Source organism: Solanum tuberosum, unplaced genomic scaffold, assembly GCF_000226075.1.
Source record: "Solanum tuberosum cultivar DM 1-3 516 R44 unplaced genomic scaffold, SolTub_3.0 scf00008, whole genome shotgun sequence".
NCBI lineage: Eukaryota > Viridiplantae > Streptophyta > Magnoliopsida > Solanales > Solanaceae > Solanum > Solanum tuberosum.
This window is the reverse complement of record NW_006238934.1, coordinates 3,156,108-3,171,340: the sequence shown is the minus strand read 5'-3', so window position 1 is coordinate 3,171,340 and position 15,233 is coordinate 3,156,108. Positions and strand designations below refer to the sequence as shown.

The window sequence follows — 15,233 nt, the reverse complement described above, 5'->3', positions numbered from 1 at the left end:
AGTTATTAATTTTTATATATTCATTTATTACTAATAGACAAGATCCAAAAAGGTAGCAGAATAATAATATTTTTTTTTTTGTATATTATGTCATTTTTTTAAAAAGGTAGCGAAATGATAATAATTGTTTTTTTTATTTTCATAAAGTGTTTATTTTAGAAAAGTATGATAATTGATCGACGAGAAAATAAGTGTTTTTTAAGAGTAATGGAAGTTAACTTTTTTAACTCGCTAAAAGTAGTTTTGAGAAAGCTGAAGGGCCAAATCGTAGTTTTCTTATATTACAGTGCTAAAGCGCGAAAAGATTCCTGGAGAAGGAAGTGTTAAAGAGGCGGGAACCCAATAGAGTGACACAGTGACGGAGAGATGTACGGTGGGAACAACCAATTCGACGGCAACGCCGCGTTTTCCGGCGGAGGTTTCATGCCGTCGCAGGCTACTCAAACCGCCGGTGATCATTCTTTCTCTCCGGCCAAGGTATATTTTACTTCCTTAGCATATGAAATGTGAACAAGGCTTTAGTTTTTCGTTATGCTATTTTTCTCCAGAAATATCTATTCCTCCCTGCTGGAACTGATAGGAATAGAGAAGATGAGAACTTTGAACATAAAACTAGAAGATTTATCTAGCAAAGTTTTTCCTTTCGGATTTTAGGTTTTTTTTTGTCCTTTTTTCTTTTAATTGAGAAGTATTTGAATTTTACTTCTCAAACATTTTTTTAAAATTTTCTTTTGGTTTCTCTATTGGCAGAATCGTGATTCACAGACTTTGATTCCATTAACCGTCAAGCAAATTAGTGAAGCCTTTCAATCAAGTGATGATAAGACAAATTTTCTCATTGATGGAGTTGATGTGAATAATGTAAGTTTTTTATACTCGTGGCTTTTGCTGTTTTGTTATGATGTATAAGATATGTATGATTTAGAATCTGACATGCTCGTAGGTAAAACTGGTGGGTATTTTATGCAACAAAATGGAAAGAGTTACAGATGTATCATTTGTTGTGGATGATGGAACAGGGCGCCTTGACTGTTTTCGATGGTAATAGTCAGTTTCGTTTTTCCCTCATTTTTGTCATCATAGACCACAAGTACATTATACTGTATCACTTGTTTGTAAAGGATTTAGAATTGTTATACTTATGTAAAACACTAAACCACAGTCTACTATGTTCGACATACTTGACTTTGTGTTTTTAAAATTTAATTATAAATTTGGTTGATGCGTACTACACAGGGTAAATGAAGCTGTTGATACCAAGGAAATGGAAGCAGTCACGTAATTCTTCTTCTCGATAGTGTTATTTTTTCACATAATATATTTTTATATCATGTTCTATCATATTTTTGGGTTCTTTGTTAAATAGAAATGGCATGTATGTTCGAGTCCATGGACACTTGAAAGGCTTTCACGGTAAAAAGCAGTTGATGGCTTACTCAGTCAGGTATTTCAGAATGGGTTTCTGAATTGCTCATTTTGTTTCCCTTCAGTATACTAATGTTGGTGAGCATATGCACAAGTTATTACTCTTCTCCGGTAGTGAGAGGTGGTTGCCTCTGCCTTGCAAAAAGCTTTTCTGTGGGGCTTTAGGTTTTCTCAAAGAAAAGGTTTTTTATACATAGTTTGTAATCTATCCAGCATTCGTGTATGCAATGCATTACACAACATTGTTTCAGCACAAAGTTACTAACTTATCTTTACTTGAGACACTACGAAAACATGAAACTTATATTAATGTTGATTTTTAGTATTTTCAAGGTCCTTGTATGGTCTTAGTAAGTTACGTTCCCTTGTTCCCCTAGTTAATCCCTGCATGCCTTTATTAGTCGATTTCTTTGTAATGTATCTAGGATCTCTGTTCTTTTCAAGTGTTGACTATACATTTTTTTTTGAGAAAGGTAACGTTTACTTCTATATATCCACAGGTATACTACATCAAAGTGTAGCCCCCCTCCAAAAAGTTTTACTTACATCATTCCTAAGATCTTCTAGTTACAGCCAGTCAATAATATCAAACACATTTTCAGCATCTCCTATCACTACTTGCTTACACCAAAAATAATAAAGTGTTGACTATACATGTATATTGCTGTTTTTATAATTGCTTAATTAGCATAAATTCTTTTTCCTTTTCTTTTTGGGGACGTAAGGTTTAGAGGAAGTTCATCAGGTAGACGGCGGAGGGAGTGTGTACAACTGGTATTTTCTCAGAAGCACGTGAAATGACATGATAGTTGTTTGTCAAAATGAGGCAATTATATCTGTTCCATGCCTCCTTTTATGAACAGGCACAAGGAGAACAATTGAGCAAAACTGGTGTGTAAAATTGTTACAAATGGGCGGTTTTGCATTATTTGATAAATCCCTTAGTTGTGTTGAATCAATAACTGGGTAAACCAAATTTGTTAACTATATTGCCATGTATAATTGGTGATCATTATTTTCATTAACCATGTTTTAAAAATTTGTTCTTAAACCAATGAACATCCGGTAAACTGCAACTTGACATGGAAAGATAGTTTGCAAGAAAAAGATTCCGGTATATGAAAAAGCATCTTTATGGATTGAACCACACACCTATCCTTTTATATTAGTGTATGAATGGCGAGGGCAGAAAATATGGAAAACTTTCACGAGAGTTGTTATTTCTACTCATACTATTTCTCTGAGCATGTGAGATTATTTTGGGTATGTTGTACTATTTCTCTGGGGAGGTTAGAGGAGGAAGGATTCCCCCCTGCCCCTGTTACCTTTGTATTGGCTTTAACGAGTTGGTGGGAAAGATCCTAATTTCTTATATGTGTGGCTTTTAGGCCTGTGGATGACTACAATGAGATTGCATACCACTTTGCTCAAGTCATTTATGTTCATAGCTACAACAGTAGTCTACGGGTATTTAACAAACTGCCTTGCATATGTTGAGCTAAACAATATGCTGTACATAAGATTCTGATTGAAGTTGCATTTCCTTTGCCACTCCAGAAGCAACATGATAGTTCCTCTATGCCAGCTCAAGTGCCTAGCTCAGCTTTCAACACTCCTCTAAAGGGATACCAAGCTTCAGCGTCAAATCAAGTATTTCAAATTACATTTCTCTTCCTTTTAATTTGTGTAGTTAATTTTATATGCATTTTCAGATTTTTCACATTTCCTTTGTAGTCAATGATTTTATCTTTATCTTTTCTGTTTCAGTTTCCTGGATACAGCATGGACGGGATCAGAGGTGTAGATAAAATGGTCTTGGACTTCTTGCAACAACCATCGTGCCTGTAAGTCATTTGAATCTCCAGCACTTTCGCTCACTGGGCAATGCTTGCAGTTCTAGTGCAAATACCAATAAAATCACATCAGTATAAATGAACGCTTATTATTACATGTCGAAGTGCTTATTTCATGGCTACTGATTTTGTCAGATAATCTTGTTCTGTCACATGACATTGAAATAAAATTATAAGAGTGTTATTCCTCGGTATAACTCGAATTTCAAATCATTCACTTGCTTTAGAGAAGAATTGAGAACGAATGTCTCCTATGTGGTTTGCGAGCTATTGCATAGGAGCGGGGGTTTTACCCTGAGGGTAGCGGCTGTTGGTTTCCCTTGTCAAAAAAAAAAAAAAAGAATTGAGAACGAACGCTTAACAGGTTCTTTTCCTGTTCGGGTACTTCTCCTTTATCCCTTGTCTTGCTTTTGCGCTCCGTCAGCACCTAAGGTGGAGTTCAATGCCTATAAAAACATCTTAAGGAAAAGAAAGGGATGTATGGATAATAGAACAAATAAGTGATACAGTCTAAAAGAGCCTGTTCTCGCCTATCCGTAGGTAGTGGGTCATGACGCCCTTTTTTGCATGTCAAATCCACTTTGAATTTGCCCCCAAGGCCTAGCTCAAGTGGCTAAAGGTGGAGGAATTGTGGCTTAGGTCGTAGGTTTAAGCCCCACACCATGCAAAGCGAAACCCGGTGTTTAACTGGAGAAGGGTAGAGGGGCGGGTCCATTATCCACCGAGTTTAGAAGGCTGTGATTGGTCCAAAGGGCGGGTCTCTCGGTTATCAAAAGATAAATCCACTTTGTATTTGAATATCCTTCGGGTCTTATCTCCTCATCTTCCTGTTTATAAAACAGAGCTTCTTCAATCTATGAAACAACCAGAACTTCGAGAGGATCGCCTTTGGAGAAGGGATCGGCTTCTTGTGGTAGATATTGCGAACATCTCTCCCATCAGTGGGATGTTCGGGATGTATCATGAAAACTTTTCGTCAAATTCATAATGGCTACACCCTATCAAAAGAAAACTAGAAGATACCTTTGTCACTGCTAACACCACATAGGAACTTTGTAGACGGGATAACTTTAGGAATTTTTTAGCAATACGATACTGATCTCCATTCAGAAGTCATTGGAAAGATCTAAATATACTCACGTTTTGTTTAGCTAAACTCAGGCATTAGCATGCCTTTATGTATTTCATTGTAGTGTAAATGGGAACTTCCATCAAGAGACTAAATTTGGATTGCTTGAGGAGCTTGCAGAGATGCTTGCTGTTCTTGGTAGTGCAACATGGTTCTTACATTGTATTTACCACGTTGATTGGATTTGGTTTTGGAAAGCGTTTGTTTGGTTCTGAAAACTTGGTTTCCTTTTCTATTTTCACCTTGGTTTTATGATCATGGGATGAGAATGGTGAGGAAGATCTTTCATTTGGATCAAAGGACAAATCCACCTTGTTTCCAAAATAAAACTTATTTTTTAAGATTAATTTTCAAAATAGTTTTTTTTTCAAAACCAAACAAATTCGTTTTCAAGTGTTGAAAACTGTCCCCCAACTGACTTAAATTTTTTGTTTTTTATATTTTTTTTATCTTCATTGCTTGGATTTTAAATTTTACTGCTGGATCGTCCAAAACCTATCCGACACGGGTGTGACAACATTTTTGGAGGGTCCAAGCAGCATAGTATTGATAGTGTATTTTATTTGCTTGTAATTGATTGAGAATATGACTACCAAGCTCCTTAATGATTTTGCTGTGCTAGTAATCTCTATTATTTTTATTTCAGTGCACTTGAAAAAGGGGTTCATCGCAATGAGCTTGTCCAACAGCTACAACTCCCTTCAGAGAAGATCTCGTACCTCTCTCTCCCCTCTCGTTCTCTTTCATGATTCATAACATTAGATTATTTCTGCTCTTGCTTATTTTCCTTATTCCTTATTGTTTCTGTATAACAGAGAAGCTCTTGACTCTCTCGAATCGGAAGGTCTAATTTACACCACAATAGATGAGTTTCACTACAAGTCTACTGGAAACGGTTGATGTGGGAGATGAAATTGATAAGCAACTTCATAAGATATGTCATTTTCCCTGTATATGTGCTGTTTTTGTCGGATATATTGTTGTTTCTTCCCTCAAAGAGTCTTTTGTGCACTATGTTTGTTAGCTTTTGACTTTTGCAACTTTTATCTTATCTTTTAGAATTTTAGCCATGGAACAATATGGTCTTGTCTTTTGAGAACATCAATCTCACTTGAAATGATGTTTATATAAGGTTGAGCCAAGTTTATTATTATGAATGAGCATTTTCGATATGTTTATTCATGAAGTCTAAAGATTCACCATACAACAACCCACACACCCCGTGTTATTTCACAAGTTGTGTCTGAGAAGGGTGATGTTGTGCGCAGTCTTTTATCTCTACTTTGTGCAAATAGAGAGGTGGTTTTTGATAGACTTTTGGTAAAGATTCACTATGAGGTTTACTAATATATCAAAACCTTGATGTACTAAACAAACCTAACCTACCTAATGTGATAAAGTAGTAATTAAAATCTTGGTTTGTACTATGATTAGGAATATAATTAGGGACTAACCTCCACTTGCTAGTTGGTTCCTCCCTCACTAAAAGATTCTGGTATTAATTCATTTGGGTTGGGAAGATACTGATTTGTTGTCAATGTATTTAGAATCGTTAAAGTGTTTAGCGGCATTTAAGTTGAAGCTTGATTAATTGATTAGTCAAGTCAGTATTAAGTATACTATTTGTCTATTATCAAGATTTGACAGTATATTAACCTATCCACTTATTATTTATTATGGTTTAAATTTAACATATGTTATATTATCACTTTATCACTAATAAGACTTTTCACAAATGTTTTTTGACAGGTTTTCTTTAAAAAATTCCATATTTTTGATGATATTTTAATGGAAACGTTCATAAAAAAATTATATTTTGTCAATAAGCAAACTTCAGATTAAGGTACCAAATTTGCACACGTCTTTATATTTTTTTTCTCTCTTTTCCCTTTAAAAAAGGTTTTAATAAAGTCTTTTTAACATAACATGTATATAAATACAGATAAGTCTAAAGTTGGCTGGTCCTTTTTCATAAAGTTGATTTACTAAAAGTTCATATCATATATCCAGAAAAGAGAAAATGATCAAAATAGTCCTTAATGTATGGACTTAGATTGATTTGGTCCCTCATATATGCAGTTCATGGAGAAGGTCTTTTATCTATGTTAAAAACTTATCAATTTAGTCTTTCACCCTAAAAATCTAATGACACAAAAAAAATTCTGTCAAATTTAACAGAGATGTGCAACTCACGTGACCTACAAAAATCTTAAACAGAACCTCTGTCTTCTTGAATCAATTCCAAAGGGTGAAAACTCCCACCTTTCCAATAAAAATCATTTTCTTGTAAATCAATCTACACAAGTTTTTTCATTGTTGCACGATGTTAATCAAAAGAAACTCCAAGGGATCGAGCCCCTGTTATGGTAAGAATTTATCTTGCTTTTAGTCGAGACAATCCAAAGGCCAGTCTATTTGGTATTCAAAATTTGCAAGGTTGTTAGTACTATTTCTTCATTCGTTTTATATAAGATTATTTTTTTTCTTTTTGGTGATATGAAAAACTACTTTTTTTTTATTTTTTACTGTTGACTTTTTTTGGTTTGTGTATTCAAGAATATTTAGAAGTTATGGTGTACAAAATATACATGCTTTGTAACATCTAGAATGTGGTCTTAATCGGCTTAAATATGTAATCTTTCAACTGCAGATTTTGTGATCGAGGAGTCTTTTTTTAGTATCAAAGTTTATCATAAAGGATTGATAAAACATCAACCAGCCAAACAGTATGTTATCGAGTGCTACAATTCTACTCAATAACTTTGAAATGTCAAATTTGATTCTCAACATCTTATCAGAATGCATCTGGTGCATGATTCTAGTATCTCCAATTCTGCCAATTTATAGTTTTTATTGTTCTACTCTTGTGTGTTTGATAAATAACAATTTTGATGAGTGTGTTAGTAGCCGTCTTCTTCACCTTCGTCGGAACCTACCCAAACACTATCAACGATGGAAAAATTTGTGTCGATTGATTTACAAGAAAATGATTTTTATTGAAAAGGTGGGAGTTTTCACCCTTTGGAATTGATTCAATAAGACAGAGGTTTTGTTTAAGATTTTTGTATGTCACGTGAGTTGCACATCTCTGTTAAATTTGACAGAATTTTTCTTTGTGTCATTAGGTTTTTAGGATGAAAGACTAAATTGACAAGTTTTTAACATAAACAAAAAACCTTTTTCATAAGATGCATATATGAGGGACCAAATCAATCTAAGTCCATACATTAAGGACTATTTTGATCATTTTCTCTTGTCTAGATATATGATAAGAACTTTTAGTAAGCCAACTTTATGGAAAAGGACAAGCCAACTTTGGACTTATCTGTATTTATATACATGTTATGTTAAAAAGACTTTATTAAAACCTTTTTTTAAGGGAAAAAGGAGGAAAAATTTAAAGACATGTGCAGATTTGGAACCTTAATATATGAAGTTTGCTTATTGAAAAAATATAATTTTTTATGAACGTATCCATCAAAATATCATCAAAAATATGGAATTTTTGAAAGATAATCTGTCAAAAAATATTTTTGAAAAGTTTTATTATATTAGTGATAGAGTCTGATAATGTAACATATGTTAAATTTAAACCATAATGATTAATAAGTGGACAGGTTAATATACTGTCAATTCTTGATAATAGACAAATAGTATACTTAATACTGACTTGACTAATCAATTAATCAAGCTTCAACTTAAATGCCGCTAAACACTTTAGCGATTCTGAATACATTGACAACAAATCAGTATCTTCCCAACCCAAATGAATTAATACCAGAATCTTTCAGTGAGGGAGGAACCAACTAGCAAGTGGAGGTTAGTCCCCAATTATATTTCTAATCATAGTACAAACCAAGATTTTAATTACTAATTTATCACATTAGGTAGGTTAGGTTTGTTTAGTACATATATTAGTAAACCTCATAGTGAATCTTTACCGAAACTCTATCAAAAATCACCTCTCTATTTTCACAAAATAGAGATAAAAGACTGCGTACACATCACTCTTCTCAGATACAACTTGTGAAATAACACAGGGTGTGTGAGTTGTTGTATGGTGAAGCTTTAGACTTCATGAATAAACATATAGAAAATGCTCATTCATAATAATAAACTTGGCTCAACCTTATATAAACATCATTTCAAGTGAGATTGATGTTCTCAAAAGACAAGGCCATACTATTCCATGGCTAAAATTCTAAAAGTTGCAGCAGTCAAAAGCTAATAGTGCACAAAAGACTCTTTGAGGGAAGAAACAACAATATATCCGACAAAAACAACACATATACAGGGAAAATGACATATCTTATAAAGTTGCTTATCAATTTCATCAACCGTTTCCAGTAGACTTGTAGTGAAACTCGTCTATTGCGATGAACCCCTTTTTCAGGTGCACTGAAATAGAAATAATAGAGATTACTAGCACAGCAAAATCATTCAAGGAGCTTGGTAGTCATATTCTCAAGCAAATAAAATACACTATCAATACTATGCTGCTTGGACCCTCCAAAAATGTTGTCACACCCGTGTCGGATAGGTTTTGGACGATCCGGCAGTAAATTTTAAGATCCAAGCAATACAGATGAATTTTTTTTTGAAGTTTTCACCCTTTGGAATTGATTCAAGAAGACAGAGGTTTTGTTTAAGATTTTTGTATGTCACTGAAATTTCGTTAAATGTGAATTTGCGGATTGCAATGCTTTTATTTTAATATATCTAAAATTCTATTTTTGAAGGCTTAAATCTAAAATCTTTAAATTATAAATAAAGAAATTTCGAATCTTTAATGAAAAAGCTAAATCTTACGAAGATTTGCAACAAGAAGAATCATATAAGTAACTTTTTATGTGGCACTAATAAGTGTATTCCACATGTAGCTATCTTATGGCTTCCAATAAATCTTCAATATATCATCCACCAAAATGCATCTAGAAGAACACTCATATATGATATAACTATTTCTTTTTCCCCAAATTATCAAGGTTTTGATTTAATAATTCTTTTGATTTTTAAATAATATTCGATATTTTTATTAAAGTTTTAATTAGTTTAAATTCAGATTGTATACGACTCATTTAGGAACAAAATACTCACCAACAAAAAAAAAATCATATTGCAAGGCGTCAATCAAAACTTCTAATTAACAATAAAGAAATTTTATTTATCCTACGATAACACACCTGAATATAAAAATAAGATTTATTCTAGTGCTAAATGTTCAAAATGCTTTTTCACTAATTAAGGAGTAACACGTGTACCTACACGTTGAGTTTGTAGTTATTTATGGAATCTTTTTTAATATATATCCAATGAGTATATTTATTTACCAAAAAGGGTATCTAAGTAAAGTTACCAAATGAGGGTTCTCTAGTCTTAATTACAAAGGTCATTTTTATGTAGTTGATTAATATACCTTTTAAGAATTGTTGGAATAGGTTTTTATTATTTTATTTATATATCATCAAAATTAAGTTCATTATAGAATAATAAAAAATTGTAACATTATTAATGTGGATACTAATGATGCATTTGGCAAAGTATGATGAGTTCCATTTAAGACATCTTTTTGCCATTTTTGCAATAATTATCTAAAGCTATGAACCATTTTTGCAGTTCTTTGAAGCTACTCCTCTTCTTCCTCTTTTTTTTTTTTCTTGGTGAAAGTTGATCTATAATTTATTTATTTTTGTGATTTTAAAAACTTTTAGTAATGATGAAAAGAATTTGGATTTTTTCTTGTCATACAATTCAAGCTTTTAACCAAAATACAAGTGTACTTTGATTTAGAAGTGTCCAACAACAACAAAGAGAAAAAAACATGACGTGGTCTAATGATCAACGAAGTGAATTGAAAATCATGAAGTTTCAAGTTTAAATTTCAGTAAAGACAAAAACACTAGATGATTACTTTTTATTTTTATATATGATACTACCACAATTATGAAGAAAAAAAAGAGAGGAGAAAAACATAACAATTTTTTTTTCCAAATGCATATGCTCATACGTATGGTATTCAAAATCTATTGATTAGTCTAATCTAAGTTCTTACTATATAGGATTCATTCGAAAAAGAAACGCTTTCTATTATGATTTTTTTTTTCAAAATTCAAACTCGAAATCTTAAATTAAAAAACGAAGATATCTTATTCATCCCACTACATTCGTTATTATCTATAGTGGTCATCTAGAGATACTAAAGTACTTCACCAACCAATTATAATAGTGGGAGCCAATTGTATAGATTTATGCCAAGTGTGGAAACCAAAAAAGAACCACCTCAATTATCAATTATCTAAAAGCCCTAGTCATTCCCCCACCCACAACATTACATTTGGCATTTATAAACAGTAAAATTCATTAAAGGGGAACACTCGTAATCCAAATACTTTTTATTTTTAAAACTCGAACTCGAAACATATAATTAACTCAAATACTTATACTACAAGATTATAGTTAACATTGAGAATATCAAACAATGTTCATCATAAAGGTAAGAATATAAAATGCAAATAAAATAGATTAATCGTATCCTCCTTAACGTTATATTTTTAATTCAAAAGTACCCTTACGCGCCCTTCAATTAACCAACTAAATAGCTAAAGTATAAAGTTTGAATCAAAATTATTGAATTATAATTATATGATGACTCTACCACAAATCTAAATAGCACAAAACTATATGTTACACCTAATAACATAGGTATTCATAAAAGCATATGAATAACATGATCAAAGTGCACATACATACATGGCTAGGGACCAATTGGACAAAGATTTATTAGGAAATAAAATAAAAGATAAACATTTTCCTTTTTTTTTCCTTATGATATATATAGCCTTTAATTAGGCTATATTTCATAGGATACTTCTATCTATTTGCCATTTCTTTCCTCTCTCTTTGTGAGTACGTCACTCTTCTCTTCTTCAGCTAACTTCTTTAGTTTTTTTTTCAAAAATAAAATAAAATAAAATATATACTTCAAATTTTATATTTAGTAGAGCTCTTGTTTAATTTGCTTTTAGTATTAATTTTTTTTTATATCTACTAACTTTGTGTGATCCATACGTGATTAATGATCTTAGCTATGTTCATACTCTTGGTATTTTTATGTAGTGAGTGACTAGTAATTTTAATTTTAGTTGAATTTCATTTATATGTTCCTTTTTTTTCTTCTAATTTATCTTGCCTTCCCTTACTATTTATAATAATGTAGAGTTAGATATGTAAGACATTAAGATTTATAACTGTGGCTAGAAGAGCTACTACCAGTGATGGCGTAGACAAAAATTTCATTAAAAGACGTTCAAGATTTTATGTATAGTGTAATTTTCGATTTGTATACACAATTCAATTTTCTGTATACATAATATGATTTTCTGGCAAAGGATATTCAATTGATTACCAATCTTAATTCATTCTATGTTGTTTAAGTACCACTGTTTAAGAAGTTCAATTCATTTTTTTTATTTTTTGTATAATTTGGTTGGTGAAGTTAAGTGTGAAAAATTGTCCTTATTTAATTTGATGTCCAATTATTGTTTGTTGTTGGATTCCAGGAATTTATTTTAGAATAATATTATCTATGGAGCAGCCTATGTCCTCTGGTAATATTCTCTTTATCTTTTTTAGTTAATTTAGGTTATTTATAGAGAACAATTCTGAGTTATAGTACATGTTGAAATTAAATAATAAAAGATATATAATATAAAATATGTGTTTTTGATTATAATTAAATAAATTACAATAAACTTCTATTTCTAATTTTAATCTTGCTTCACCATGGGCTTAGGCACATACTGTATATAAAATAAGGAAAAACTATTCGAATTACACAAATATTCTACCATAACTACTAATTCACTTTATAATTTGAAATAATTAACCGTCTCACTAATTAATAATTGTCCTAATTGTTTTGAGTGATGAGTCATGTAGAATTTAGTTTGAGGGATTGACGATGGCCCATATTGTGGAATTTAGTTCAAAAGGGAAATTGTTGCGTGAACGAACAAAATCTCTGATAGTCGAAAAGAAACATAATATAAAGTATAAAGATACTTTTATTGGTCATGTGAAACTACAAAAAAACTTTTTGAGGAAAACTAAACCATGTGAAATTGTCTCAAAACGGATGGTATCACACATATCATTGTTGAGAATATCTTTAAATTGTCTTAGCCCAACACACAAAAGGAAGATCAACAAGAGATTTGAAGGAAATTGTTGTAATTTCACTGGAAGGAACGTAGAATGTATGCATATCATACTCCTTTAGTAGGTTAGACGGTAGAGAGGTTGTTTCTGAGAGATCATCAGCTCACTATTTTTTACCAATTTCACCTTTCCTTCATATGTTTATACTAAGGATACTTCTATATTGATTTATAATTAACAAAATTGGAGTTATGCTTTTGTATGAAACTTCCATTAAACTCCTATTAATATCTATGCAGACTCTCATGAATCAGGTGTTTCTATGCAATCATATAATATGGACTATCAAGGCCACTTTGATCTAGGTTTATTTGGTCAATCCCTGGTAAAGTTTTCTAGATTAAAATTATATACATCGTTGATATAAAAAGCTTTTCATACTATCACACCTCAAGTATCCCTATTTTTTTGATATGCGAGTTTTCTATCTGAACTATCAGCAACTAATAATGGACTTTGTATTCTCAAAATTTTGAAGGGCCGGATTATGCTACCATTGAATTTGACCTCCCATGATGAAAGCCCAATATTTGTCAATGCCAAGCAATATCATGGGATACTTAGGCGTAGAAAATTCCGCGCAAAGGAAATGGAGAAGAACTTACTTAAACCGCGTAAGGTAAAATTCTTCTTTTGACTAAATAGTTATAGATGACTTTGATTCATGTAGTTACTATGGTAACAACTGGCGTTTTCATGTTAGCAATGTGCTCTCTATCCCTATTAAGTGCATAAATTTTAGCACTCTCTTTAGAAATGAATGATAGTTAATTGAGACGAAGAGATTACTTCCAGCTAGCTTCTTTTTTTTACTCGGACCCAAATTTCCTTTCATGTTCTCACTTTGGTTGCTTAATTTTTGTATTGGTTTAATGGTTACAGCCATTCTTGCACCTCTCGCGCCATCTCCATGCCAAGAGTAGACCTAGGGGAGGTGGGGGCCGCTTCTTGAACACGAGGAAGACGAATGGAAGTATCAATGATGATGCAAACGGTACAACCAAGACTAGCAACAAGAAATGTCATCACACTATATCACAAAATTCTGAAGTTTTGCAGTCTGATGTATTCAATTTTAACTCAACAAAGGAAACAACTAACAATATGTCCTCTATTGAGGCGTTTCTTGATACAACGAATACTGGCCATGACATTCTCATGGCCAGTAAGTGGGGTTCTGCAGCAGCAGTTGATAGCTACTGCTGCAGAAACCTCAAAATTTGATAACGTTTTACCCTTACTACAACCAAATTGAGGTGTATGGACTCTGTTCCTACCGCGATTTGGTTTCTAGAATAGGCAGATCATCCTTGGCTATACTCATTAAGGTTGCTTCTATATATCATTCCATGTAGCTATTCAGATTGCTACATGGATGTTACGAAGTGCTAAAGCCTTAATGCACTTTTTCTTTATAGTAGGACGTATATCTTAAATCGAAATAAGTTTATGAAGGTTCAAATTATCGAGTATGTGATGTTGTGTATATGTTGATTTGTAAAAATTGAATTGAAGTATTGATTTAGTATTTGGTGTGTTTGAGACTGGACTTGTACTATGGTATCAGAGTAAGACTCATTTCAATCTATTGTTTCTGATGTTAGGTCGTGTCTTATATTGTTCAAGCTCCAGATGTTCAGTCCATTTAAAATTGTATCCAAGTATTAGTTTTTCATATTTATTTGTTACTTAGACAATTCTAGTGTTATAATTTCTCCATGATTAATATGTAAGCCAAAACAGCCTTTCAGATGAGAACATTCTCTTTGGTACTCAAAATTCTCTTGACGTATAAACCCCGGCCCTGTTAGACTTAGACCCAGTCAATCTTAACCATACTTGTGAGTTTTGACCATTTCCTTCTTTTTTTTAGGGTATTCGCTTTCAGGTCAGATTACTTTGAAATCATATCGGAAAGTTCAATTTAGAAGGTAGAGTGATCCCTATCAAAACTAATTATATATTCAAAACTTGAACGACATGTGGTATATGATAGAGGAATGCTCACTACCCTAGTCTATATTAATCTTTTTTGTCAGACTGTGAAACCCGAAATATTTAGTTAAAGATGGAGGAGTAATCATCATCCTGCCATAACCTTTAGTCTCTATATATTTATTTTTTTGGTTTCTCACTTAGTGTCAGTTATCAGCTATAGAGCTCGACTAATTTAGATTCACATCAATAAAGTTTCAAAGCGCTTCAAACCAAGGACGACTCTATATCCAACTCTCGAATCTAAGATTTAAGTTCTTACCATCATATCAAAATCTATAGTTTATAGCAAATGCACAATTTTATTTTTTAACTAAGTCTACCACACAAACTTCATTTCAAGCATGACTATGACCCGAGCCACCATAGGGAAGACATCGAATATATAACATCTAGTTAAGGATGAACGAATATCCACCACTCCACCACAACCCGAAGTCACTATCTATTTTAATATACATTGAATAGTGAAGACTAATACATTAATATCAATTGACTTTTTAAACTCATATTTTTTCCTTCCAACTTGTTACCGTAGTTGTTGAAGTAGACAACCATTTTGACAAGTCTTCTCTCCAGCCTGCCATTCAAGAACTAGTTAATTTCAACCCCCT

The 15,233-nt window shown here is 32.3% G+C and overlaps 2 protein-coding genes across 5 annotated transcripts; both read left to right on the top strand.

The window, feature by feature from the left end:
• The first annotated feature begins 305 nt into the window (after positions 1–305).
• Positions 306–5,593, top strand: LOC102587963 (replication protein A 32 kDa subunit B). Its single transcript, XM_006339112.2, has 10 exons — positions 306–477; positions 751–861; positions 944–1,041; positions 1,237–1,278; positions 1,367–1,444; positions 2,814–2,892; positions 2,983–3,075; positions 3,193–3,269; positions 5,054–5,122; positions 5,223–5,593. The coding sequence occupies exons 1-10, from the start codon at positions 367–369 to the stop codon at positions 5,305–5,307; spliced, it is 843 nt and encodes a 280-aa protein (XP_006339174.1). The 5' UTR covers positions 306–366; the 3' UTR covers positions 5,308–5,593.
• A 5,665-nt stretch (positions 5,594–11,258) lies between these two features.
• On the top strand, positions 11,259–14,249 carry LOC102587642 (nuclear transcription factor Y subunit A-10-like). 4 transcript variants are annotated; one of them, XM_006339111.2, is made up of 5 exons: positions 11,259–11,313; positions 11,967–12,014; positions 12,864–12,949; positions 13,103–13,243; positions 13,507–14,249. In XM_006339111.2, exons 2-5 carry the CDS (start codon positions 11,993–11,995, stop codon positions 13,846–13,848), a joined length of 591 nt encoding a protein of 196 aa, XP_006339173.1. In that variant the 5' UTR covers positions 11,259–11,313; positions 11,967–11,992; the 3' UTR covers positions 13,849–14,249. The 4 variants fall into 4 exon arrangements, with proteins under 4 accessions (XP_006339173.1, XP_015165472.1, XP_015165468.1 ...); XM_015309986.1 differs by having other exon boundaries at positions 11,261–11,313; positions 12,879–12,949; XM_015309982.1 differs by having other exon boundaries at positions 11,273–11,309.
• Positions 14,250–15,233: the final 984 nt, after the last annotated feature.

Bases quoted from the DNA above. Each gene is read 5' to 3' on its own strand.
- LOC102587642 (XM_006339111.2), top strand. From the start codon at position 11,993: ATGGAGCAGCCTATGTCCTCTG. The intron at 12,950-13,102 runs GTAAAGTTTTCT...AAAATTTTGAAG, and splicing joins GTTTATTTGGTCAATCCCTG to GGCCGGATTATGCTACCATT. The intron at 13,244-13,506 runs GTAAAATTCTTC...TAATGGTTACAG, and splicing joins ACTTACTTAAACCGCGTAAG to CCATTCTTGCACCTCTCGCG.
- LOC102587963 (XM_006339112.2), top strand. From the start codon at position 367: ATGTACGGTGGGAACAACCAATTCGACGGCAACGCCGCGTTTTCCGGC. The intron at 862-943 runs GTAAGTTTTTTA...ACATGCTCGTAG, and splicing joins ATGGAGTTGATGTGAATAAT to GTAAAACTGGTGGGTATTTT. The intron at 1,445-2,813 runs GTATTTCAGAAT...TGTGGCTTTTAG, and splicing joins TTGATGGCTTACTCAGTCAG to GCCTGTGGATGACTACAATG.